Here is a 27,100-nt window from a genome sequence, read left to right on the forward strand (position 1 = left end):
TTACCAATGAACAAACCATTTTATTTCCAGCTGTTCAGGAATCTTTTGAAAATAAGTACTTACATAGAAATTTGCATCTGTTGATACAAACAGATGCAGATATATGTATCTTTATAACATATATTATTAAGTTCCTTCACTTAAGTTTGGCTTGTGGAAAGATCAATTCTTGTATGAAGAATTTTCAGTATATAATCTACATGATCAGAAATGGGCAGCAACTGTAACTCTGTCCTCTACAGTCTCCTTTTACTTGATTTTCTTTCTTAGAAAAATCAAGAACAGTAACGATGTTTCCATCATACCTGCCCCTCGTCAGACCTCATAAAGAATATACAGTTCAGGAGTTCCCGTCGTGGCGCAGTGGTTAACGAATCCGACTAGGAACCATGAGGTTGCAGGTTCGGTCCCTGCCTTTGCTCAGTGGGTTAACGATCCGGTGTTGCCGTGAGCTGTGGTGTAGGTTGCAGACGCGGCTCGGATCCCTCGTTGTTGTGGCTCTGGCATAGGCCGGTGGCTACAGCTCCGATTCAACCCCTAGCCTGGGAACCTCCATATGCCCAAGAAATAGCAACAACAACAATAACAACAACAACAAAAAGACAAAAAAAAAAAAGAATATACAGTTCACCTCTGGGCACCACATTTTAAGAAAGCACACATTTAGATACTTAAAATGTTGGCTGAAAAAGAAGTTGGAGGAGACTGAAATGTTATCAGTGATGTGTGAGGAGACCCAGAGTTTGTAGATCACTTCCTTCTCCTCCAATCCTATTATCTTTATTGATTGCTTGTTTTTAGTGATATCAGAGTCATATGCTACCACTAAGTCTGCTGAAGTATTGAGACATGTGCTTTGAAAAAATTTTTTTTTCTTTTCTTTTTACCTCTAACTTCTGGCCTTTTGCACCCTCAAGGCATATCAGATCATCCTGGTTTTTTTTTGTTTTTGTTTTTAATTTTTATATTTTGCTTTTTTTTTAGGGCCACACCTTCAGCGAATGGGAGTTCCCTGGCCAGGGGTCAAACATCACAGCCACAGCAACATGATATCTGAGCCGTGTCTGTGACCTACACCATAGCTCATAGCAATGCCAGATCCTTAACCCACTGAGCAGGGTCAGGGATGGAACCCACTCATGGATACTAGTTTGATTCGTTTCCACTGTGGCACAATGGGAACTCCACATCCTGGTTATTTTTAAATGAACTGCATCACTTCTTACAGGAAGTATATTCCTTTCATATGAGAATAAAAGGCTTTATCAGAAAAAGATACAATTATAAAACTAAGCACTGACAGGAGGTGTTTATGGAGCTGTAATAAACAGACTCTGTTTCATGCATAATTACTGCCATCATCCTCCACTCCACTCCAAATCACTTCCCTACTCAGTCCATTTAACTAATGAATCAAAAGTTTGAGAGACATTTTAAGAAATCACATGTGTTTCATATTTAGAATTCTAACTACAGCTATATATCATTCCAGGAAGTTAGTTTAGGTGCAGCCTGCTTTTCCTCCAAATTAAGGACAGCATCTCTTGCACATCAATCAAAGGGTATAGGAACCTTGGCTTAAGAAGCTGGTTTCCCTGCAGTGTATCACCATGTAAAGCCTCATATATTAGGAAATAGCATGTGAGATATGCCCATAAACTCTTAAGAGTCTGGAATTAAATTCCTTCTTTTGAAGGGGTGGGGAGGTGATGGGTCCAAAAATATATTCATATCATATGCGCAACAGATACGGACCTGTGAGTGATGGAGAAAGGGACTGTTACTCCCAGTACTGAACAAAAGGTTAAAGTTTAAATGGCCTTATTGCTCTATGGCAATACTATCACTAATTTAAAAAAAAGCACTTACTGAGCATTTAACATAAATGATATCATTTAATTATGAGGAGCTGGATGAACTTGATATTAGGCCAAATGTATAGAGGAGCAAAGTAAGGCTGAGGGAGTCTGGATTCAAACCCATGTCTTAAATCCTTAGCTCCTGCTAACCGTGGCATTATCTATTTATGAAACTAAGCAAAAAGATTAAAATTAGATTTGCACTTTTCTTTTCAGTAAAGGAACAGTGAAATCCTAGAATTTTTACTCTTATGGCTCACAGGAAAATCTACTGTGGATTCAATAAATAAAAATGGAAAACATCTTATGTATATCAGCCATCAGAGTTTGTTATAAAAATTAAAGAACTGTATTTGTAAAATAGAGAGTAATTCTATGCTTCCAAAGATAAGAGTCTACATTTTAATTCTGTGAATAATTAAAATGTAGAAAATAATACCAGGTCTCCTGAAAAGATTCTACACAGCAATATCAAAAAGAATTATACTCTTTCAAGTAACAGTGAAATGAGAATAAATTTGATTCAAGATGCATTCTGCATTTTCAAAGCACACAGGATAGCCCCTAACACCTCTAATCATGTTCTCTTACACTACATGCTTCTTTGGTCACACCTCTCAGTCCTGCAAACTACTAAAGGTGTTGCAATTACCTCATCAATTAGCACTTTCATCACTTAAGTTCCTACCTCCTCCATTAAAAAGTCTGTTATAATTTTGATATTTAATCTATTTATTAGTTCCAAATATTAGAAAAATAGGTCTTTCCCTTTAAAAAGAAAAGTGGGGAAATGCGAGGTTATTTCCATTGTAACATTCAAGTATATAGTAGCAACACAAGGAGTCAAAGATTATGTTCTAATCCTTTAAAAAGGTAAATCAGTTAGAACCACCCTGAAAACAACAGCAACAACAGCTTGAGAAGACAGGGGACAGGGAATGGAGAAATGGTGGTGATGTTTAAGTTCACAGAGTGAGTAGCAGAGTCTTGTTCATATTGAACAATCTGAGCCCAGCTAAAGTTTTAAGAAGGGCTTTAAATAAATGGTGAAACACTTTAAGAGTTCTCCCTCTATCTCTTGCCATATCTGGGATATTTTCTATGGATTTACAAAAGAAGAAAGTTTAAAGAGTAACTTACTTTAACCAAAGGGGGAAGAGGGTAGGAATAAATTTGGAGTATGGGATTAAGAGATGCACAACCATATATAAAATAGATAAATAACAAGGTTTTACTGTACAGCATAGGAACTATATTCAAAATCTTGTAATAAACTATAATGGAAAAGAATTACAAAAAAAAAAAAAAGAATACAGGCATTCCCGCAGTGGCACAGTGGGTTAAGGATCCGGCATTGTCTCTGCAGAGGTACAAGATCAATCCCCAGCCTGGCACAGTAGGTTAAGGGTCCCATGTTGCCACAGCTGTAGTGTAGGTTGCAGCTAGGGCTCAGATTTGCTCCCTGACCCAGGAACTTGCATATGTCATGGGTGTGAAGAAAAAAAAAGAATATAGATGTATACATATATACGAATAACCGAATGACCTTGCTATACTCCTGAAATTAACACTATATTGTAAGTCAATTACAATTACATTCAATTTTTTTAAAAAGTGGTTTAATAATTATTCAAATACACTATTTTTACAAAGGAGGGGAAAAAGCAAAGGTAGGTGTACCAATGTGCAACCTCTTTCTTCCAGTTATTCAATCTTTCTGGCTGTGTATGTATGTATAATTATCCTAGTCATGTATGACATAGTGCTAACTGCCTAGGAGGAATATTTTAAAGTTTCATTCCTTTTATTTAAAGTATTTAAGCAGACTTGTAACCTTATACTTGCTTAAATAAAGCATCTGAAATGTCTATGACACAAAGTAAAATCAGTAAATTTCCTTCTTTGGTATTAATCTGATTTTAAAACCCCCCTTACTCAAACCCATTTCACACTGTACTTAAATATTGTTGATTTTTTAAATTCTATTATCACATATAATTTCTTTGCAGGAGGAGGGGAGATTTATAGCTCCTTTAAAAACACAATTCTTTGAGAAGAGAATCATATTTTCCTTTCTCTTTGTTAAGGCTATAGTGTATCATAAGACAAATGGCATTAAATATTTCACAAGAAAATATTAAAATTAATGTGATCTAAAACTATACATTTGTGATTAATTTTATAAGGTGTGTTTTAAAGATTTAATCAATAGATTTGCTTGTGGAAATCTAAGTAAAGGTAAGTCTTAAAATCAACCAGCTCAAGTTTTTTTTTTTTCACCAGAGAAGTTACATCTATTCTTATCATTTTAAAAGGGGATGATCCATGCTTTAATAAAAACAGTATAGCTTAGGTGCAGGAGTTTAATATTCCCATCTCAAACCTGCCATCAATCAAATGCATAACCTTACATTACATACTGACTTAACTTCTCTATGCCTCATTTTTTTAAATCTGTAAAATAATGCCAAAGCTGTTTCTGGCTCTAAAGTTTGTAATGAAGAAGGCACTTTTAATTAAGACCTAAGAAATTAAGAGGAAATAATGATGTTCTGCCATCCAGGTGAGGGTTAAAAATAAACATAAGAATTTAACTCACTTAGAGGTTCCAAGCCTTTTTCACTTTTTTTTAAGGCACATTATTACATTTCATTTACTTTCAGCTACATAAAAATTGAATGGGTAGTATCTTATCTATTTGTTAAATTTACCTTTATTGTTAAATAAATCATGGTACCTTTCTAAAATGAAATTATTATGTAGTCATTAAAAACTATACTTTCAAAGAACACTTGAGATTAAATTTTAAAAAGCCAAAATCAGTGAGTTAGTGAATGTAAAGCATTTAACACAAGGTCAGACATACAGTAAATGTTTAACAAATGATATCAATAATAAGTACCATCATTACTATTGCCAAACTGCACATTTGATACTACTTTTTAAAAAATATGAAAAATATGCATGAAAAACAAAAAAGATGCAGGAACCACAAAGCGTTTACAGCGGTTGTGTGGCTCTCTCTGTGTGAGATTACAAATGATCTTAAATTTCCTTTGTATCTTTTGCTAAGTTTTCTGGGTTTTTTTTTCCTCCTTATGATTATGCGTTACTTTTATAAGATTCACCCAAACCAGTATTTTAAAAACTATGCTTCTAAGTTTTAAGCAGCTCTACATGACGATCAGCCAGGATATCTTCTAAAATATGTAAGGATGAACACACAATAAACAATTCTACTTGAACAAAGTTACCACGGAATGCTTAGTTTTGGGACATTAGAAAGGACTGTCTTAATATTAGGAGTTAGAAAATCATTTTTTTGGGTGGGGGGGGACATGCTAACAGTATGTGGAAGTTCCTGGGCAGAGATTGAATCCGAGACACAGCAAGGATCAAAGCTGCTGCAACGACAACATCTGATCCTTAACCCATGGTGCCACAAGAGAACTCCAAGAGCTATAAATTCTAAAATAGTTAACTTCAAATCCAGCTGAGAGCATGTTTCCTCAATCATTCATAAATGTATGCTATGGCACTCTTGTACAATGGGAAAACAGTAAAAGGGTAGTATACATGCTCCTTGCAAGTAAAATTTTAATACACCAGGCATTCTGTTATATCGTTATTCACGAATATATTACAATACGCTATGTCTATAAAAATAAATTATACTAAATTTGAATCAAGTAAAGAATCATGTCCTATCGGAGTTTCCTTACCTTCACTTTAAAATGTTCTAGGTGGTTACGATGGCCAGATTAAAGATTTGGTTTACCAGGAAAAAAAAAGGCCAAAGTAGCCAATAATATAGTAATTTTGCTACTTAGACTCCCCTAGCTAAATAAGGCTGTTATGGTAACTGCATACTTACTCTCTACTACTCCGGGAATTGCTCTATAATGTTGAAACTGGTAGAAGGATTTTTCCAACATGTACTCAGGATTAATTTCTTCTACTCGTAGTAAGTTCAAAACCATGTTGTAGGTCAAATGGAAAGCACTATTTAGAGGATCAGCTGAGCCCTAAGAGAGGAAAAAAACATATCAATGTAGGTTTTTTCAAATAAATTCACCAAAAAAAAATTTTTTTTTTGTCTTTTTGCCTTTTCTAGAGCCGCTCCTGTGGCATATGGAGGTTCCCAGGCTAGGGGTCTAATCCGAGCTGTAGCCACCGGCCTACACCACAGCCATAGCAACTCGGGATCCAAGCTGTGTCTGCGACCTACATCACAGCTCACGGCAACGGCAGATCCTTAACCCAGGGACTGAACCCACAACCTCACGGTTCCCAGTCGGATTTGTTAAACCGCTGGGTCACGACAGGAACTCCACACAAAAATATTTTTAACCTGCTAAATAATTTAGTTCACATTAAGGACTACTACAGAAATGTGTTCTTTCCTTTAAATGACTAACACAAAGTGATAAAACAGTTAAATACCACAGTAGCAATTAAAATACTGTTAGCCAAGTATGTTTAGCTTTCTGCCTTCTAGGCACTTGACAGGATTATGCAATTTGCCCCCAGTGGGTAGACCAAATAAACTGTAGTGATGAACCACTTCCAGGCCAACTATTTAATTGCTGGTGTGAATACTTATATTTTCCGTTCTGGCACAGTGACTGATAATGTTCAAGATGGTAGTTTCTCTATCAGCTTGAATCCCTAAACAATAATGATAAGCATAACCTCCCTTGTAAGCCTACAATGAACAGGTTAAGAGAAACAAACCTTTTAGTTACCGAGATTTAATTAAAACTGCATAACCTAGCCTGTGCTGACAGAGCACACTAAACGTATTTCAGAATAACATTCAGATAAAAGCTAATTATCATGAAACTCTTAGCTTCCTGTAATGGCATAAAACTGCTAATGTATTTCTCCCAAATTTACAGGCCATTCTTTATTCTACATTTTGATAATTCCTCTTTCTTCTAACTGTGGATGCTAACAAAGAAGGGCTAGGCTAATGACGAGGCAAAATAAAACATTTATCTACAATAGTATGACCTTGCAAGAAGGTTTATATCCAAAATACTTCCTTGGTATTAACTTTTTCTTACAATGTTTTTTCAGAAACACTTTTTTAAAAATGCAAATAAGATGGTTATGTAATTGTATAAGAGAATGACCAAATTCTTGGGATATACATGGTGAAATATTCAGAAGCGAAGTGTTTTAAGACATGTAAATTTCTAAATGGTATAGCAAAATATACAAATACTCTTAGGGTAGTCAGGGGCTTTTCAATAGAGGTCCATTAAGCCAGCTTTATTACATTCAAAATTATAAATGAATGCATAAAGAATTTTATGAGGAGACTATACGAAATTTTAAAGTCGCAAATGGTGGTATTCTTTAACTCCTGAAAAAATCAAATGCCCCTCCTCATAGAGTGCTATGTAGTAAGTCCCTAAAATCTTAATTTTTTTACCACTCTCCTTGAAAATAGGGCCAAAAGGAGATGTGGAGTTAATATGAAAACCACATTCTTGGGGAAGAGAAAGACAAGTCAGGTATTTCATAATTCTGCGAACAGACCAAGTCTTTACTATTCTATTATTTTTCTTTTCATTATTACCTCCTTTAAGAAATTTGGGGGCCTCAATATTTTAAATGTTTATTTCCAACCTCGAGTTCTGCTTCTATATTCTAACTGCTGTAGAATACATCTGAATTTCCCTCACCTGAAACTCAACATAGCATTTAAACACTGTATCCAAGTGAGCCCAGGATAACCACAAGTTACACCTGATATGATGATTATTAATAGCCCCGTCTTTCACTATTACAGCATCTTAATTTGGATGCTAAATGATATGACTATACAAACAGCCTTCAGTATCCTCAGGTTCCCAACCTGAGGATTCAGTAAACCATGGATTGAAAATACTCGGGGGAAAAAAATTGCAGAAAGTTACAAAAAGTGAAACTTGAATGTGCCAGGTGGCACAGGCAACAGTTTACACTGCATTTACAACTATTTAAATAGCATTTACATAGCATTCCCTATTCTAAGTCATCTAGAGATGACTTAGTATATAAGAAGGATGTGCAAGCACAATATCATTCATGTGAGATACATGAGAATTCTTAGATTTTGGTACTTTGGTATCTGTTGAGGTCCTAGAACCAATCCCCTGAGAACACCAAGGAAGGACTGTAAATACATACAATGGAATACTATTCAATCTTAAAGAAAATTTTACAATATGCAACAACATGAATGAAGTGAGGACATTACGCTAAGCGAAATAAATCAGCCACAAAAAGACAAATACTGCATAATCCTACTTATAAGAAGTAGTATCTAAAACAGTCAAATTAATGGAATCAAAGAGTAGAATGAATGAATGGTAGCTGTCAGAGACTGAGGGGAGGAGTAAATGGAGAGGGTACTAATTAAAGGACATCAAATTTCAGTAAAGCAAGATAAAAAAGTTCTAGAGATCTGCTATACAACATTGTTACAGTCAACAACACATTTTACAATTTAATAATTTATTAAGAGTAGATCTCGGAGTTCCCATTGTGGCGCAGTAGTTAACAAATCTGACTAGGAACCATGAGGTTGCGGGTTCCGTTCCTGGCCTTGCTCACTGGGTTAAAGGATCCGGCGTTTGCCGTGAGCTGTGGTGTAGGTTGCAGACGCAGCTCGGATTCCGTTGCTGTGGCTCTGGCGTAGGCAGGCGGCTACAACTCCGATTTGACCCCTAGCCTGGGAACCTCCATATGCTGTGGGAGTGGCCCAAAGAAATAGCAAAAAAAAAAAAAAAAGAGTAGATCTCATCTTAATTCTTTCCATAATAAATAAACTTTTTTAAAAATGAAATTAAAGATGACAGTAGTTTACATTTATAGGGTAACAAATCTAGAAATGTCAAGTAAATGGAAAGAAAAAAATCTGTAACAAAGAAATCAGATGCTGTCATTAAAATATTACCTCCTGATTCAATTCTTTCCATACAGAGAGTATGAAAAGAAAATTAGTGCTTATTATATCCAATAAAATTTAAAGAAAATAATACAAATTTTCAGTCACGTGCCATTCTCCTTATACAGTGAATTAAAGTTATATGGATACCTAAAATGGATTTCCAAGTATTAATCTTTAAAAAGGAAATAAAAAAAAAGACATATGATCACTGTGAATATACAGAGATAAGCTTTGTCTTCACTCATGTAAAAACATTAAAAAAAAAAAATAACCTTTGTCTATTTTTGCTTTAGCATACCAGGCTTCCTACAATCATATCTCAATCTCCATGCAGGTTCTAAGCAACAGCAGATGAGCACAGTATATATCAGAAATACTGACCTATGTATGTCTTATCATGCTTTAAAGCTTTATTTTAAGTAGATAATCAGCGGGAAGTTAATTTTATATTTTTAATTAATGTTAAGTTTCTGGGCCAGGGATCAGATCCGAGCTACAGTTGCGACCTATGTCCCAGTTGCAGCAACACAGATCCTTAAACCACTGTGCTGGGTTGGTGACCAAACCTGCACACCAGCACTCCAGAGATCCCACCAATCCCAGTGTGCCACAGTGGGAACTCCAAGTTTTCTTATCTTATTAACAGTGCTCTCTAGGGACATGTAATTCCTTACTATATGGAGAAAGGGAAGAAAAGCAACCAGGTAAAACTTCCTTAAGAAGCTCTTCAAAACAAATAAAAATCTTTGACAATCCAAAACATAAATACTAAGCCAGCAAAATGAACAGGATGATTTGAAATAAAGCTTGTAAGTTTAAATTTATTACTGGGAAATTTATAAACTATCAATAGGATGAATGAGAATGGTAGATTTCAGAATTAATTAATTAAGCTATGTGGGGTTACAAACGGAGAGGAAAGTAACTGCCCAAAATACTGATATCACCTGCCTTACTTCCTGTTCTGATGGGTGAAGAGCAGTTTGTGCAGTGCAAGGGTCAGATACAGAGGCATCTTAGAGGGCAAAGTAAACATTTCTGTCCTCTCTGTGAACCCTCACATCCCCTCCACTGCATGTCTTGCTCTTTTCATATTAGAATAGAAAGTAGAGTACAAAATGTCAGCAGTTACCTTCATAAACCTAGATAGTTTAATAAATTAATTCATCTACTCAGAAAGGTAACAGACCTGACACAACCTAATTTTGAGGTGGTCCTGAGGTATGCTTCTAAAATTCCTGGTGAAGACACAGAAGCTTATCTTGGTTACCTTAAGAAGTTGTTTTCCAATCGTTGGGCTCATCTTTTCATCTACCATAAGAATCACAATTCCTCTATCATCCATTCCCCTTCTTCCAGCACGACCAGACATCTGAATGTATTCACCAGAGGAAATCTGAATATAATTAAAAATGCAAAGTTTAGTTTCAAAGCTGGTAAAAAACAATTATTAAAATTTTCTTATAAAATATACAATCACAACTATATATTTCAAGAAAGGAAACATGATTAAAAACATGAACTTTTAGGGATATGAAAGACTGAAATGCTGAGAACTACAAAACATTAAAAAAGGAAATTAAAGAGGATTCAAAAAAATGGAAAGATATCCCATGCTCCTGGATTGGAAGAAGTAATGTTGTTAAAATGGCCATACTACCCAAAGCTACAGATTTAATGCAATCCCTATCAAACTACCCATGACATTTTTCAAAGAACCAGAACAACTGATCAAAAAATTTATGGGAGTTCTCATGATGGCTCAGTGGAAATGAATCTGACTAGTAACCATGAAGACACAAGTTTGATCCCTGGCCCTACTCAGTGAGTTAAGTATCCCGTGTTGCCATGAGCTGTGGTGTGGGTTGCAGATGCAGCTCAGATCTGGTGTTGCTGTGGCTATGGCTGTGGTGTAGGCCAGCGGTGACAGTTCTGATTTGACCTCTAGCCTGGGAACTTCCATATGCCACAGATGCAGCCCTAAAAAGAGAAAAAAAAATTATATGGAACTGTGAAAGAGCCAGAATTGCCAAAACAATCCTGAGGGAATAAAACAAAGCAGGAGGCGTAACTCTCCCAGACTTCTGACAATACTACAAAGTTATAGTAATCAAAACAGTGTGGTACTGGTACAAAAACAGACATACAGATCAATGGAACAGAACAGAGAGCCCAGAAAAAAACCCAGATACCTCTGGTCAATTAAATTCCAACAAAGGAGACAAGAATATGAAATAGGAATAGGATGGTCTCTTCAGCAAGTGGTGCTGGGAAAACTGGAGAGCTGCATGTAAATCAATGAAATCAGACTACACCCTCACACTATACACAAAAATAAATTCAAAATGGCTTAAAGATTTAAACATGGCACTGTAAAACTCCTAGAAGAGAACAAGGGGAAAACAATCTCTGATATAAATCATACAAATGTTTTCTTACGTAATTCTCCAAAGGCAACAGGAATAAAAAATAAACAAATGGGACCTAATCAAACTTACAAGCTTTTGTACAGCAAGGGAAACCATAAACAAAATGAAAAGACAACCTATAGAATGGGAGAAAATAGTTGCAAACAATGCAACCAACAAAGGCTTACTCTCCAAAATATACAAACAGCTCATACAACTCAACAACCAAAAAATGAACAACCCAATCAAAAAAGGGGCAGAAGTCTTCAACAGCTATTTCTCCAAAGAACATACAGATGGCCAGCAGGCACAGAAAAGATGTTCAACATCACTAATTATTAGAGAAAAGCAAATAAAAAATGCAATGAGGTACCACCTGTCACTGGTCAGATGGCTAAAGTGAAAAAGTTTACAAATAACAAATGCTGGAGAGAGTTTGGAGAAAGGAAACCCTCCTACATTGTTGATGGGAATGTACATTGGTACAACCACTACAGGAAACAGTATAGAGGCTCCTCAGAAAACTACAAAACTACCATAATCCAGCAAGTCCACTCTGGGGCATACATCTGGAAAAGACTCCAATTCAAAAAGATTCATGCACCCAATGTTCACAGCAGCTCTATTCACAACAGCCAAGACATGGAAGCAACTTAAATTTCCATCAAGAGATGAATGGGTTAAGAAGATGTGGTACATATACACAATGGAATACTACTCAACCATAACAAAGAATAAAATATCGCATTTGCAGCAACATGGATGCAACCAGAGATTCTCATACCAAGTGAAGTAAGTCAGAAAGAGAAAGACAAATACCATATCGTATTACTTATATGCGGAATCCAAAACAGGGCACAAATGAACCTATCTACAAAACAGAAACCTAGCTACTCACAGAGAACAGACTTGTGGTTGGCAAGGCAGAGGAAGAAGGGAGTGAGATGGACTGGGAGTTTGGGTTTAACAGATGCAAACTATCACATTTAGATGGAGTTCCTGTCCTGGCTCAGTGGCTAACGAATCCGACTAGGAACCATGAGGTTGCAAGTTCGGTCCCTGGCCTCGCTCACTGGGTTAAGGATCCAGCGTTGCTGGGACCTGTGGTGTAGATCCCAGACACAGCTTGGATCTGACATTGCTGTGGCTCTGGTGTAGGCCAGCGGCTATAGCTCTGATTAGACCCCTAGCCTGGGAACCTCCATATGCTGTGAGTACAGCCCTAAAAAGACCAAAAAAAAAAAAAAAAAATGCTTTGCCTTTAAAATAATACCATGAAACTTTTCAGTGTTTTGATCATTAGTAACTACTGCCTGAAACTTGTTTAAACAGAAAAGAACCATCACTTTCAAGGACAAAAGGAATAGCTGACTATTTACAATTTTCTCAAAATGCCAGATTATGTGAGTCTTTGGTTTGCACTGAATACTCAAACTAGAAATCTCTCTTTGTCCATCTGCTTTTCACTCCTGTGATGCTCTACTGTCTTCCTAATAAATACCCATCTGCTGTTGTTGCTCAGTTTAAGGATTGTTTTTTTCTGCAAAGCCTTCCCTGACCCCTTCTGCACAAGTGACTTCTTTTCTTTGCTTTATTCCTCCTGTACACACTTTTCAGAGTCCATAATATAAATGTATGCCTGCTACTAAGTCTCTTCATAGTAGGGAGACTGGTCTTATTTGTTTTAAAATTACCATCCTCAGCACCTACCATAGTTCTAGGGCCATTGTTTAAGTCTGGTAAATGCTGAATGGGTTACTTGCCTCTAAATTAAAGATTTATTTTTATTTCAAGTCACCATTCCACTCATAATCCCAACTTCCTCTCTCCCTTTGCCTTAGAAAAGACATGTACAAACCTGTTAAAAATCTCTATTTTAAAACTAAAGAGAAAAATAGTGAGCTACAACACTATAGCCACTATAGTAGAGGTGCTTTAAATAACATATTTTAAGAAATAAAAGTTTCAGATATATTTTAAATGCATTAAAGCATTCATGACTCATTTGCACAATTATCCCTCATCACCAAACTCTTATACCTCAAAATAGTTTTTAGTTTTGGCTGAAGGATAGAAATATAAAGGGTCTGAAATTTAACCATGATGAACTTCTTACATTAGCTCAGGTACAAGTTCGTGAGTATTTACAACTGAAAATCTCAAGGACTACATGAACTGAAATCACCTTAGGTCCAACAACTGAAGATAAATATTTTAATATATAAAGTATTTTACTTACCCATCGGAAATCCTTCCCATCAAATTTTCGAGCATTTGTAAATAGAACAGTTCTGGCTGGCATGTTAATTCCCATAGCAAAAGTCTCTGTGGCAAATAAAGCCTAAATGAATGAATAATTATACAATTAAACATATATTTTAAACTAAAAAACTAGTTTTATAGATAAATTACTCAAGCATAAATAATTTTTAAAACTAGTTGTTAATAAAACTCTACTCCTAGTATATTTCAGCATGTGATATACAAAATTATTAAATTATTAATGTATGTATTATAATAAGTTTATACTATAATAGTTAATGTCCCTTGCATCCCAGAAACTTTTTAATTCAGGGAAGACAGTCTTTCTTTAATTTCAGTGGTGATAACCTGGAGAGACTACTACTGATATAATGGACAAAAGCATCATTAGGTTGTAGAATATTTTTCTAAACACAATCACAATTTCTGGCTTTTCACTGATGATAGATACACTGGTTTTAAAGACACCTTTAAAATTTCTGAGGGCAGATCAAATTAGTGGCACTTTAAGTTCATATCTAAGACTTTACCAACAAAAAGCACACAAAACTATGTGCACAAGTCACTGAAGTCAAGTAAATAGTCTAAAGTTTCATCACTAGGTAACAAGAGTAAAAACTTTATTTCATCAACTCAACAGAATGCTATTCATCTGTTAAAAAGAATAAAGAGCAAAGCATATGACAAAACTGGATAATAACATAGGTAATATAGTCAAGTTTTGTTTAAAAATTAAATCAAGTATTTGTATGTATGCTAGTGGATTATTTCTGAGAAATGAAGGATAATGGTGCTCTCTAACTTTTTTTACTTTATGTTCAATTAATTATTCTATTTGAATTTTATTTTTTGCTTTATGTACAATTATTCTATTTGAATTTATAATTCACAAGTACCACTTAAAAGAGTCTTTAAAATAAAAAAAAGGGAGTTCTCATCATGGCTCAGTGGTAATGAACCTGACTAGTATCCATGAAGACGCAGTTTGATCCCTGGCCTTGCTCAGTGGGTTAAGGATCTGGCATTGCCATGAGCTGTGGTGTAGGTTGCAGACACAGCTCGGATCCTGCATTGCTGTGGCTGTAGTGTAGGCCAGCAGCTACAGTTCCAATTCGACCCCTGGCCTGGGAACTTCCATATACTACAGGTGTGGCCCTGGGAAAAAAAAAAAAAAAAAAAAGGCCTCAACAAAACATGCAATCTATATTGAGAGCATCAACAAGGTCTTACCAGGACCCAGGCATAAACGGCAACCAATTTTTTACCTAAAATACCTCAAGCATGGTCTTTAGGGTGAGTAAATTTCTACTAAAAATCCTAGTTAGTGCTGAGTTTCTCATGATAAATCTCTACTCTGACTTTTAAATATAAAATATGAATCATATGAAGGCTTATGACTACATTTTAGAATTGTTTCTCATTTTCACCATTCCTTTACTGGGTATAGACATTGACACAATTCAAAAAATTAAATTAGACTCTCTTTGGCTTAAATGAGAATATCCTGAAAAACTCTTCTCTCCTAAGTCTACCCAGCAATTCTCTTTGTCTTCTCTAAACCAGTCCTTTAATTCTGTAGGCAGAAAGGAGTCCACTTATATAATCAGCTCTTGGTCTGATAATTAAACAGCACCTTCTGGAAAATTCTACATTGTATATCCAGTAATGTTATCATTTCTTACTTCGTGATTAGGAAAACAAACAAATGACTTTTACCTATATTCCCAAACTTATGAGTTATAGCACTATATATAAAAATCAAGGAGTTCCCACTGTGGTACAGTGAGTTAAGAATTTAACTGCAGTGGTTCAGGTTGCTGAGGAGGTATGGGTTTCAATCCCCAGCCTAGCATAGTGGATTAAAGGATCCAGCATTGCCACAGCTGAGGCACAGGTCATAGATATGGCTCAGATTCAATCCCTGGCCTGGAACTTTTACATGCCGTGGGTGCGGCCATTAAAAAAAAAAAAAGGAAAAGAAAAGAAAGAAGGAAAGAAAGAAGAATCAAGTTCATTACCTAAGTCATTCCATTCAACTTACTTAAAAATAACAATAATTTAAAAAACAACAAAGCTTCTATAAATGGTGTTAGTACATGCTATAAAGTGTTCTTAATAATTTTCTAACCGTTCACACAACACAATTTTAGGGCACAATAAATAAAAATAAAAGCATACCTTTATCAATCCTTCAGAAAAGAGTATTTCTATAGTTTCTTTCAAAATAGGAAGTAAACCACCATGATGAATACCAATTCCCCGCTTCAAGAGAGGAAGTACATGTTCAACCTATGATTAGAATAACATTTATTTTTACAATGATGAGAGGAAAAGAACTTTTACAATGTTAAACCAAATTAAGAAAAATGGGTAATCAGAGTTCCCGTCGTGGCGCAGTGGTTAACGAATCCGACTAGGAACCATGAGGTTGCGGGTTCGGTCCCTGCCCTTGCTCAGTGAGTTAACGATCCGGCGTTGCCGTGAGCTGTGGTGTAGGTTGCAGACGAGGCTCGGATCCCGCGTTGCTGTGGCTCTGGCGTAGGCTGGTGGCTACAGCTCCAATTCAACCCCTAGCCTGGGAACCTCCATATGCCGCAGGAGCGGCCCAAGAAATAGCAACAACAACAACAACAACAAAAAAGACAAAAAGACAAAAAAAAAGAAAGAAAAAAGAAAAATGGGTAATCAAAAAAGAGTGCTGTTTAAAGAAAAGTTATGTAAGCTTCCCAGAAAAAAAGCAAAACCAAACCCATACTCCCAGATTATTAAACTAGGAGTGTTTAAAAACTCAATGTAATTCTATCCCAGCTGTCTTTAATATGAAAGGCATGTTTTAAATAAACTTTACAAATGTTTTGCTACCTCATTCAAATTTTCCAGCGTCACTTATCTTCTCAAAATAAATAAATAACTAAAACTAAAGTTATGAGGGCAAAGTTTATATCTACACAAAATAAACTTAAAAATACTGGCCAACTCAAACCAAAAATAAATAACTATAAAACAAATATAAATATGTACTTTATCTAGAAACAAATGAATTACTGAAGAGTTCATGCTCATTAAAACTATTAAATGCCATTAAATTTTACTATTAAATGTGTGCTAGATAACAAAGATGTAAAAAGACATGGCTCAGACCTTAGATACTAATCATTCAGCTGGAAAGAAATACGACAATAAGATTCTGTAAATTAGGCGTTCCCATTATGGCTCAGTGGTTAATGAATCCAACTAGGAACCATGAGGTTGCGGGTTCGATCCCTGGCCTTGCTCAGTGGGTTAAGGATCTTGCATTGCCATGAGCTATGATGTAGGTCACAGACGCAGCTCGGATCCCACGTTGCCGTGGATCTGACGTAGGCCGGTGGCTACAGCTCCAATTCGACCCCTAGCCTGGGAACCTTCATATGCCGCGGGAGCGGCCCTGGAAAAGGCAAAAAGACAAGAAAAAAAAAAAAGATTCTGTAAATTAAATACTGTTTTAAATACAAAGACACATGCTATTGCATGCAGTCTTATCATAAATCCCATATTAATCAAAGCAGTAATTTGTACATAGAATATGACTTTCCAAGTTTTCTTTTCACAAAACAAAACTTTTATATAGTGTTAGGTTGAACTGATGCATTAGTTCTCAGGTTTGGATGCACATTAGAATAACCAGAGGAGTTTCTGAAAGATTATGTGATCAAGACACACACCATACCAGCTAAATCAGTATCTGTGGAATGGCAACAAGGCATCAGAATATTTTAGAACTCCTCAGGCAAGTCTAATAGTCAAAAGAAAAACTACTTTAATTAAAGCTAAGTAGATATCAAATTTCGCACTAAATATGATTTCCACTGGGTATGCTCTTTTGTTTCGCTTGGTAGCCTTATAAATTACAACTGAGTGATTTAAACCTAGCCTTAAAAATTCTGTAGTATATCCTAGGCACAAAAGTAGTTATTTCCAGGCTATGTTAGATTTCAGAGAAAAGTTCCCTCAAGGCAGCAAATCTTTCCTTTTGTCACCTTTGTAGAGTTCAAAATAAAAATCAAGGTACCATTTCAGTGTACAGTGCACCATGATGCTATGTGCAAACAGTATAACATTAAGAACAAAACAAGGAAATACAAAATGAATATATACTGTCTGAAATATCCATACTTTACTTAATGACATTAAATACACACCTGAGGGAGTTTTTTATCTTCATCGGACAAGCAGTCAATTGCATTACTGAATACTTCTTCAACCATCTTCTTTTCTTCATCTATGAGAAAAAATCCAAGTGTATATAAATATCTAAATGAGTCAGTGATACCAAATTTCACACACTGTAAAAGATAACGGTCTTAGAGAGTAAAGGTAAACACTCGGGATTTAAGACCGTCAGAAGGGAAAGTAAAATTGACTATTTAATAAAATTTAAAGCTTGTCAAAACATACCTAAGCAGACTTTGTCCATGAATAAAAAAATGTACTCTTATAAAAATAATAACAATAACTACACTAAGTATCTATATGCAACATTTAAGGCAAACAATTATAGAACATTATAATTATTACAGGTTATCATTGTTTCTCACAAGTGAGGAAAGTGAGGCATAGAGCAAATAATGGGCACTAGTATTAACCATTAGATTAAGTAATTCCAAAGTGTGGAGCTCCCACTTAGGCTCAACAGGTTAAGAACCTGATTAGTATTCATGAGGATGCTGGTTCAATACCTGGCCTTGCTCAGTGGGTTAAGGATCTGGCATTGCCGTGAGCTGTGGTGTAGGTTGCAGACACACACAGATCAAACGTAGTTATGGCTATGGCATAGGCCAGGAGCTGCAGCTCTAATTCAACCCCTAGCCTGGGACACAGGTGCAGCCCTGAAAAACAAAAAAAAAAAAAAATCCAAAGCCTATGCTCTTACCCACTACCCTACCTTCTTATACAGTGACTGTTATGCAGTAGTCAAATATCTGTTGACTTAATCAATATATAACCCTGCAAAATTAAGAATATCCAGCACTGGGAGTTATAAGAAAACATTTCTATGTAATTCACTCAGTCAAAAAAATACTATTGGCTTTAGAAGGTTATATGGATTACTATCACTTGTTATTTTTACCCATGGGTAAGTAAAAATTAGCTTTAAAGTGTGTGGCATTAGTTTTGTGCAATTCTGGATAACTGAAGAAATTACTTACTTCTCACTGTATAGGCTTAGATATGCAAAAGGCTGAAGTGAATGACAACTGAGGTGGAATTCAGCACACTGAAATTCTTGCTTAGGCTATGCTGCTATCCAGCTGTGTGACCTTAACTGGGTTACATTTACAGTTAATATATGGGAATCATTTACTGATTTGCCAGAAGTTATTTTACTTTATTCAAAAATTACAAAAGTTAGGTAATACAGAGTTAGGTAAAGGGCAGTCTTACCCACTTGGATTTCTAGAAGAATGAAACGTAACAAAGGGAGTCTGACCAGGAGACTTACCTTAGGCAGTCAAACAGAAAGCTGTAATAACCAAGAAGCTATGGCAATGAAGTATAAGAAGGTATGAGTCTAATATTTCTTAGTAGAGGTCTTTGGATTTTACATAGAATACTGTATTTACCTTCCAATAAAAGAGGACAGAAGAAACGGAAACAAATGATAAATCAAGGGCCTCTTTAAGCTTTTATAAATGTGATGAGTACCTTAACCATAAGGTGAACCGCAATCTTAGCAATACACAATAGATAATGTCTTATCAGAAATGCATTTACATTCATTTTCACATAACATTAAAATTATACTGAAATTATATAGTACCTGTGTTGAAATCTAATTTGGTCATTTGAAGTGCATAGGCTTCACAATCTTTTTACTAAAACTAAAAATAATTACAGGTTGAAAATTTCTTTCCATAATCATCTTCACAATCTTGAACACATTTGATGGTCCTGCAAAAAGAATACATACACCATACTCAAAAATTAACTCAAAAGAGATCACAGGAGTTCCCGTCATGGCGCAGCAGAAACGAATTTGAATAAGAACCAGGAGGTGGCGGGTTCAATCCCTGGCCTCGCTCAGTGGGTTAAGCATCCGGTGTTGCCATGAGCTGTGGTGTAGGTTGCACACGTAGCTTGGATCTGGCATTGCTGTGGCTGTGGTGTAGGCTGACAGGTATAGCTCCGATTAAACCCCTAGCCTGGGAAGCTCCATATGCTATGGGTGCAGCCCTAAAACAAACAAACAAAAAAAGATCAGAGACTTAAACGTAAAAATCTAAAATTACAAAACTCTTAAAAAATATATAGGGGAGTTCCCGTCGTGGCGCAGTGGTTAACGAATCCGACTAGGAACCATGAAGTTGCGGGTTCGGTCCCTGCCCTTGCTCAGTGTGTTGACGATCCAGCATTGCCATGAGCTGTGTGCAGTGTAGGTTGCAGACGTGGCTCGGATCCCGCGTTGCTGTGGCTCTGGCGTAGGCTGGTGGCTACAGCTCCGATTCGACCCCTAGCCTGGGAACCTCCATATGCCGTGGGAGCGGCCGAAGAAATAGCTAAAAAGACAAAAAAAAAAAAAAAAATATATATATATATATATATATATGAACAGATCTTTATAACCTTGGGATATGCAAAGCTTTCTTATATATGTAAAAGCACAAGCAACAAAGGAAAAAAAACAAAAGATAAACTAGATTTCATCAAAATCTTAAACTTGTGTACTTGAATAAACACCAACAATAAAGTGAAAAGATACCCCTAATCCACAGACTGGGAGAAAATGTTTACAAACCATGTATCTGACAAAGGTCTATTATCCAGAAGATATGAAGAATCCTCACAAGTCAACAGTAAAAACATAATCCAATTTCTGAATGGGCAAAGGATTTGAACAGCTATTTGTCCGAAGATACACAAATGGCCAATAAGCACAGGAAGATCCTCAACATCATTAGGTACAAAGGAAATGTAACTAGAAACCACGCACTGAGATAAGAACTTCATACCTACTAGGATGACTATAATCAAATAGACAGGTTATAGTTATTGGCAAGGATGTGGAGGAAATGGAAACCTCATATCCTTTTGATGAGAAAGTATAATGATGCAGCCACTTTGGAAAACAATTTGGCAGTTACTCCAAAGGCTGAACACAGAATTACCATATGACTCAGCAATTGTATTCATAGTAGATTCTCACAAGAAAAGAAAAAATGTTCACACTAAAACTTGTAATGCACAAATGTTTAGAGCAGCATTAGTCACAACGATCAAAAAGTCAAAAAAAAAAAAAACCTAACTGTTCATCACTGAGGAATAGATAAACAAAATATGGTCATAATCATACAATGGAATGTTACTCGACCATAAACAAGGAATGAAGTACTAACATATACTATAACATGGATGAACAATGAAAACAAGTAAAAGAAGCCTGTTGCAAAAGACCCCATATATTACAATTCCATTTCTATGAAATGTCTAGAAAAGCAAAATAGAAACAAAGTATATTAGTGATTTCCTAAGGCTGAAGAGTAGTGGGGCAAGAGCTTGGGAGAAAAGGAAGAATGACCACTAACAGATATGGGGTTTCATTTGGAGTTAATGAAAATGTTCTGGAATCACATGGTAGTTGCACAACTTTGCAAATATACTAAAATCCACTTAATTGTACACTTAAAAATGGTGACTTTTATGGTATATGAACTACATCTTATTAAAAAAAAAAAACTGTGGAGTTCCCGTCGTGGCGCAGTGGTTAACGAATCCGACTAGGAACATGAGGTTGTAGGTTCGATCCCTGCCCTTGTTCAGTGGGTCAAGGTTCCGGCATTGTCGTGAGCTGTGGTGTAGATCGCAGACGCGGCTCGGATCCTGCGTTGCTGTGGCTCTGGTGTAGGGTGGCAGCTACAGCTCTGATTCGACCCCTAGCCCTAGACCTCCATATGCCACAGGAGCGGCCCAAGAAATGACAAAAAGACAAACAAAACAAAACAAAACAAAACTGTAGTGACAGTTGCATAATTTCATGAAAATACTATTAACTACTGAATTGTATGCTTTAATGGGTGAACTGTACACTATATGAATTGTATCTCAATAAATATCACATAAGAAAAAAAGATAAATCTTTATTTATCTAATTTTATCATATACTTTCTAGATCTTTATATAACTTCCTGAGGGGGAAAAAGTTAAATAAAAAATAAGAAATGTAATTTGAAAATACAATTTACCTATAAAATTCACTCAAAGGTCCAAATTACCTTTTGTTCCTCCTTTCCGCCCCTTCTGATCTCCTTTTGCCAAATCGCCAGCATCTCGAAGTACTTGCATTGCTGTATTAAAATTATCTTCTCTGAAGTCACCCTGGAATCACAAATATTTTTCTATGTAACTTCATGAATACCTAATCATAATCCAAACATTTTTCATTCTTCAAAACAAAGCTCCTAAAATAGTAATTCAATACAATAATAAAACTGACAAAAACAAAACATAAGATATCTGAGACATGTCCAAAGCCCCCTTATTCTCCAGGCATTTAGAAATACTGGGAAAGGAGGGAAATCTAATTCATGTATTAAAAAAATACGAGTTTTAAATATAATTTTTTTTTGTCTTTGTGGTTGTTGTTGCTGTTGTTGCTATTTCTTGGGCCGCTCCCGCGGCATATGGAGGTTCCCAGGCTAGGGGTCGAATCGGAGCTGTAGCCACCGGCCTACGCCAGAGCCACAGCAACGCGGGATCCGAGCCGCGTCTGCAACCTACACCACAGCTCATGGCAACGCCGGATCCTTAACCCACTGAGCAAGGGCAGGGACCGAACCCCCAACCTCATGGTTCCTAGTCGGATTCGTTAACCACTGCGCCACAACGGGAACTCCTAAATATAATTTTAAATAAAAATACTTACACGAAAAACCAACTGTGGAATATAAAAACTACTTAGGGAAAAGAATAAATCTCTGCCATTTTTCTCTAGCTTAAAGAAAAACAGACATAAACAGAAAAGTATGATATTATAGATATAAGAATAATAATTACTTCCTTACATTTCATCAACCACAAGGTGCAGACCATCTCCCCCTGCTGGAAAAATGTAGTGCTGCAATGGAGTAGGCCGATAATCTGTGTAAATTACATGACAAGGCTGTAAAAACAAGGAAAAATAATTAAGAATATATTTTATTTCTTCAAAACAATACTATGTATGTGAGCAATCTAAAAGAATTTGAGGAGATAAACTTTTGAACTGAACATTTCAAAAAAAAAATCTAATGAAACTTTCAAAACCAGGCAAGAGAAAAATATGGAAAATGAGGTCTATCAAATCATACCATCAGGTGTTCAAACTTACTAATTCCCTAATCAAGACCAAATACATGATTTGAGTTTCCATTAATTATCTTGGGCCCATATCCTAGACTGTGATGCTAAAAATTAAAGATGTCTGTTTCTCTGTAGCAGCAGCATGATAACAGAGAATGCTTCCTGAGGTTAAATGGGACTTTTTCTCCGCCACAGAGACTTCTCAAGGACATACTAAAACAGCAGTTGATCTAATTCCTCCAGAAGATCCACTGGGTTTCTACCCTACAGAGGCAACATGGGTGTTACAAAAATACCTTTAGAGAGCTTCTAAATGGATAAAAATAAATGTGACTGTTCTGCTATAGAGGAAGAATAAGCGCAGGAAAATAAAACCAAGAATAAATTTAGTACGCATGTACAAATACTTGTTATAAGGTCCTTTAATGCTGCTGAAACTAGACTAGAAAAGCAACAGGGAAACACAGTAAAAAGTCTGTGTTCACAAGAGAAAAACCAAATCACATGCTCAGGAGATGTCCAGCTTTCTTCTGGTACCAAGATCTTAGAGGGAATTCTCTTCTGAGTGCTCATGGCTCACTGTATGAGTAGATGCACAAGTTTCCAAATCTGGTAGGTCATCAGGATCAATTCAGGAGCTTTTAAAAGTTAGGGTTTCTAAGACCCAGGTCTCTACTCTCAGAGATTTTGATTTATTGGCTTTCATATGGGACTCAGAAATCCACATTTATAAAAAAAAAGTCAGTTTATTTTGATAAGCTTGCTTGATTTGAAAAGTACTTTCACAATAAAATATCTCCTTATTCTAAGCAGCATGAGAAACAAAAGTATAGGATATAAAGTAAGATCAACTGTAACATCTTAAATATTCAAAACATCAAAAAATAAAAATACCTGTTTATGTAAGTGGCAAATCCATTCAGCAAACTGTCGGGCATTTGGAATTGTAGCCGAAAGAAAGACGTAGTGAACGTTATCAGGAAGCAAAATAATAGTTTCTTCCCATACAACACCACGCTCTGAAAAAAAACAAACTTTGGAATTCAATGTCACTTTATTGACAGGCATCTGAAATTATTTTCTCTCAAGCACAATAATTAGAAATGTAGACTGCTTTATACAAGGATATTTTTAGCCATAGACCCTTACTATAAACTGCTTTAATTCTAACCATGAATTTATGTAGTAGAAAGTTAGCAGACTAAACCACCACAAACACAATGTACTCTGAAATAACAGCCTAAAAAAAACAGCTCCAAACGAAATCCTGTTCAAACACCCTAATAAAGAGTCCCAGGACAATAAAAACAGTATTTCCATCTAAGAGAAGCAGAAGTTATTGGCTTATAGAAAGTCACAGAAACAAATTTCAAAGAAACGTGGTGACTACACCATACAGTGTCTCTCATCTAAACTACCCTCATCAACTCTAGAAATGAAGGAAAGCTTTAACAAACAGCAAAACTGTATGTCAGGTTTATTAAAATGGAAAAAAGAAAAATTAGTTTGAGAATTTTGCTGCAAAATGAACAAATCAATATAGGATTCAAGATTTAAAAAGCAAAAAACTGTTCAGTGTCTAATCTGATTTCTTAAACTGTATTACTTTCACTATAAATACAGGTGCTTTATACTCAGTGGTTTAGTTCCAATAAAAACTAAGTTTTAAGTGTGTATATATTAAATATTTAATTTTTAAAATTTTAGTTTTGAATAAATTTATTTTTCAATTTAAAAAAATTTATTGAAGTATAGTTGGTTAACAATGTTGTGTTAATTCCTGCTATACAGTAAAGCGGTTTAGTTATACACACATCCATTCTTTTTCAGATTCATCCCCCATTTAGGTCATCAGAGAATACTGAGTAGAGTTCCCTGTGGTAAATATAGCAGATGACATATTAAACATCTAAATTTTAAATGTGTGGTGTTAACCCTCACCCTCCAAGCTCCACCCCAAATTCCAAATACATTTACTTTTCCATTACAGTACTATAATAGTTCAAAAAGGGGTATTTATAGTTTTTCCCATTTGTAAACATACACTTATTTTTTTAAAAAAAACTAAGATAAGTTAATGAAAATCAAGAAAGTTAACTCCGTAGGCTAGAAGTTTTGGAAATTCTTTAACACACTGCTTCTATTAGACAGCTCTCTATTAAAAGCAAATAATTTTCATTCCATTTTTAAACCTGAATCTAGTTTCTCACTCAGAAGTCGTTGCCATTTAAGAAGCTGAAATTGAATGAGATCCTACTGGAAATATTGTATCATGTTGCCCACAATTTTAGTTTACTACAACTCTACCGACTTGAAAGTTTAACTACTTATTCAAAATTCCTAGTGCTATTTCTTTTTTAAAATTATAGTTGATTTACAATGTAGTTCCAATTTCTGCTCTACAGCAAAGTGACTCAGTCATACATATATACATATTCTTTTTTCAATATTATTTTCCCTCATGGTCTATCCCAGGACACTGGATATACTTCCCTGTGCTAATGCCATTCTTAAGGAAAATACATGGCACACATCTCAGCAACACTACAGAATATACCTGAATCTCTCATGTAATGAATTTCATCAAATATGACCCAAGCAACTTCTCGCATAACTTCAGAGCCTCTGTACAGCATACTTCTCAAAATCTAAAGAAAAAGTAGAAGATTTAGCAGGATTCTGACATACTAAAAGCTCTTCTTTCCAACAAAGAATTTTGGAAAATTTTTTAATGGAAACATTAAAATACTTTTAGGGGGTTATGTATCTTAAGTACATAATATTCCTTTTCTAAATCCAAAATAAATGATTTCTCAACAGTTAGTAGTCAGATGTAATTCATAGAAAGAATTATTATCACCTCTATCTCCATACATCTTGAATATGAAGCTATTTCCTTATACGTACAGCATGCAACCCAAGACCCACCCTCACTCCCTCCCTCTCTCTCTTTTAGGGCCACGCCTGCGGCATATGGAAGTTCCCAGGCTAGAAGTCAAACTGGAGCTGCAGCTGCCTGCCTACACCATAGAGACAGATCCAAGCCGCATCCGCGACCTACATCACAGCCCCCGGCAATGCTGGATCCTTAACCCAATGAACGAGGCCAGAGATTGAACCCATGTCCTCATGGATACTAGTCAAGTTCATCACCACTGGGCCACAATGGGAACTCCTACACTTCCTAGGATATGAGAGTAACTTAAAATTATCTTCTATCCAACACAAAGGATCTTATACTGCTTACCCATTTTTTTTATTCTGTTAACTTTTTTTTTTTTTTGTCTTTGTTGTTGTTGTTGTTGTTGTTGTTGCTATTTCTTGGGCCGCTCCCGCGGCATATGGAGGTTCCCAGGCTAGGGGTTGAATCGGAGCTGTAGCCACCGGCCTACGCCAGAGCCACAGCAACGCGGGATCCGAGCCGCGTCTGCAACCTACACCACAGCTCACGGCAATGCCGGATCGTTAACTCACTGAGCAAGGGCAGGGACCGAACCCGCAACCTCATGGTTCCTAGTCGGATTCGTTAACCACTGCGCCACGACGGGAACTCCTATTCTGTTAACTTCTTAACAATATGGATACTTTCCAGCAACTGTTATTCTGATTTTTGAGTTAAAGAAAATCTTCCATGGATGGAAGAAAGTTTTGAGGATGGAAAATGAAGTTACTTTGGGTACCAAAATGAGAAGCAAGCAACACTTCTGACTGACTCTAAAGATCAGAAGTTAATTTATGCTCTCTAGTGTACCATGTCTTTGAAAAAGTAAGTATATAATTCAAGTGTGTACAAAAGTACTTAGTAGAATAAAGAGAGTTAATGGTGTCCCAAATATAAGACGTTGTAGTATATGCAAAAATTAACTGTGATTATGGGAAGAAGCTAAACATAATTAGGCATTTTTTAAAGTTATCTATTTGTATCAACACTTAGATGCAGAAGAAAAAAAATTACATGGAACAAGAAGCCACTACTTATTCAAAACTATGTATTCAAATTCTAGAAACTACATAAAACCATCAAATTAGTTTCATGTCACTGACAAGATGCCTTTAAAAATACTCAGTGAAGGGAGTTCCCTTGTGGTGCAGTGGGTTAAGGATCCAGTGTTGCCACTGCAGTGGCAGGCCAATGAAGTATACATAGGTTGGATCCCTAGCTCGGGCATTTCCACACTCCGCAGGTACAACCAAAAAGAACACAAAAAAAACAAAAACCTTAAAAATCTGCATCTATATTATTTGACAAATAACAGATATACTGGTAATTTAAAAACTAAATTCAAACAATTACTAGAACTTGTTTTAAGATGAAT

At 35.9% G+C, this 27,100-nt stretch overlaps 1 protein-coding gene across 1 annotated transcript in view; it reads right to left on the reverse strand.

Annotated features, from left to right (window-relative positions):
* Nucleotides 1-27,100, reverse strand: part of MTREX (Mtr4 exosome RNA helicase) — a 123,821-nt gene that overhangs the window by 69,179 nt on the left and 27,542 nt on the right. The window contains 11 exon segments of the mRNA XM_047760481.1: nucleotides 5,734-5,884; nucleotides 10,070-10,195; nucleotides 13,447-13,548; nucleotides 15,648-15,758; nucleotides 17,651-17,730; nucleotides 19,270-19,323; nucleotides 19,326-19,400; nucleotides 21,719-21,849; nucleotides 22,508-22,605; nucleotides 23,679-23,803; nucleotides 25,342-25,432. Of these exon segments, the coding sequence (XP_047616437.1) occupies nucleotides 5,734-5,884; nucleotides 10,070-10,195; nucleotides 13,447-13,548; nucleotides 15,648-15,758; nucleotides 17,651-17,730; nucleotides 19,270-19,323; nucleotides 19,326-19,400; nucleotides 21,719-21,849; nucleotides 22,508-22,605; nucleotides 23,679-23,803; nucleotides 25,342-25,432 (1,144 nt within the window).

The sequence above is a fragment of the Phacochoerus africanus genome, chromosome 1 (genome assembly GCF_016906955.1).
Source record: "Phacochoerus africanus isolate WHEZ1 chromosome 1, ROS_Pafr_v1, whole genome shotgun sequence".
Taxonomy (NCBI): domain Eukaryota; kingdom Metazoa; phylum Chordata; class Mammalia; order Artiodactyla; family Suidae; genus Phacochoerus; species Phacochoerus africanus.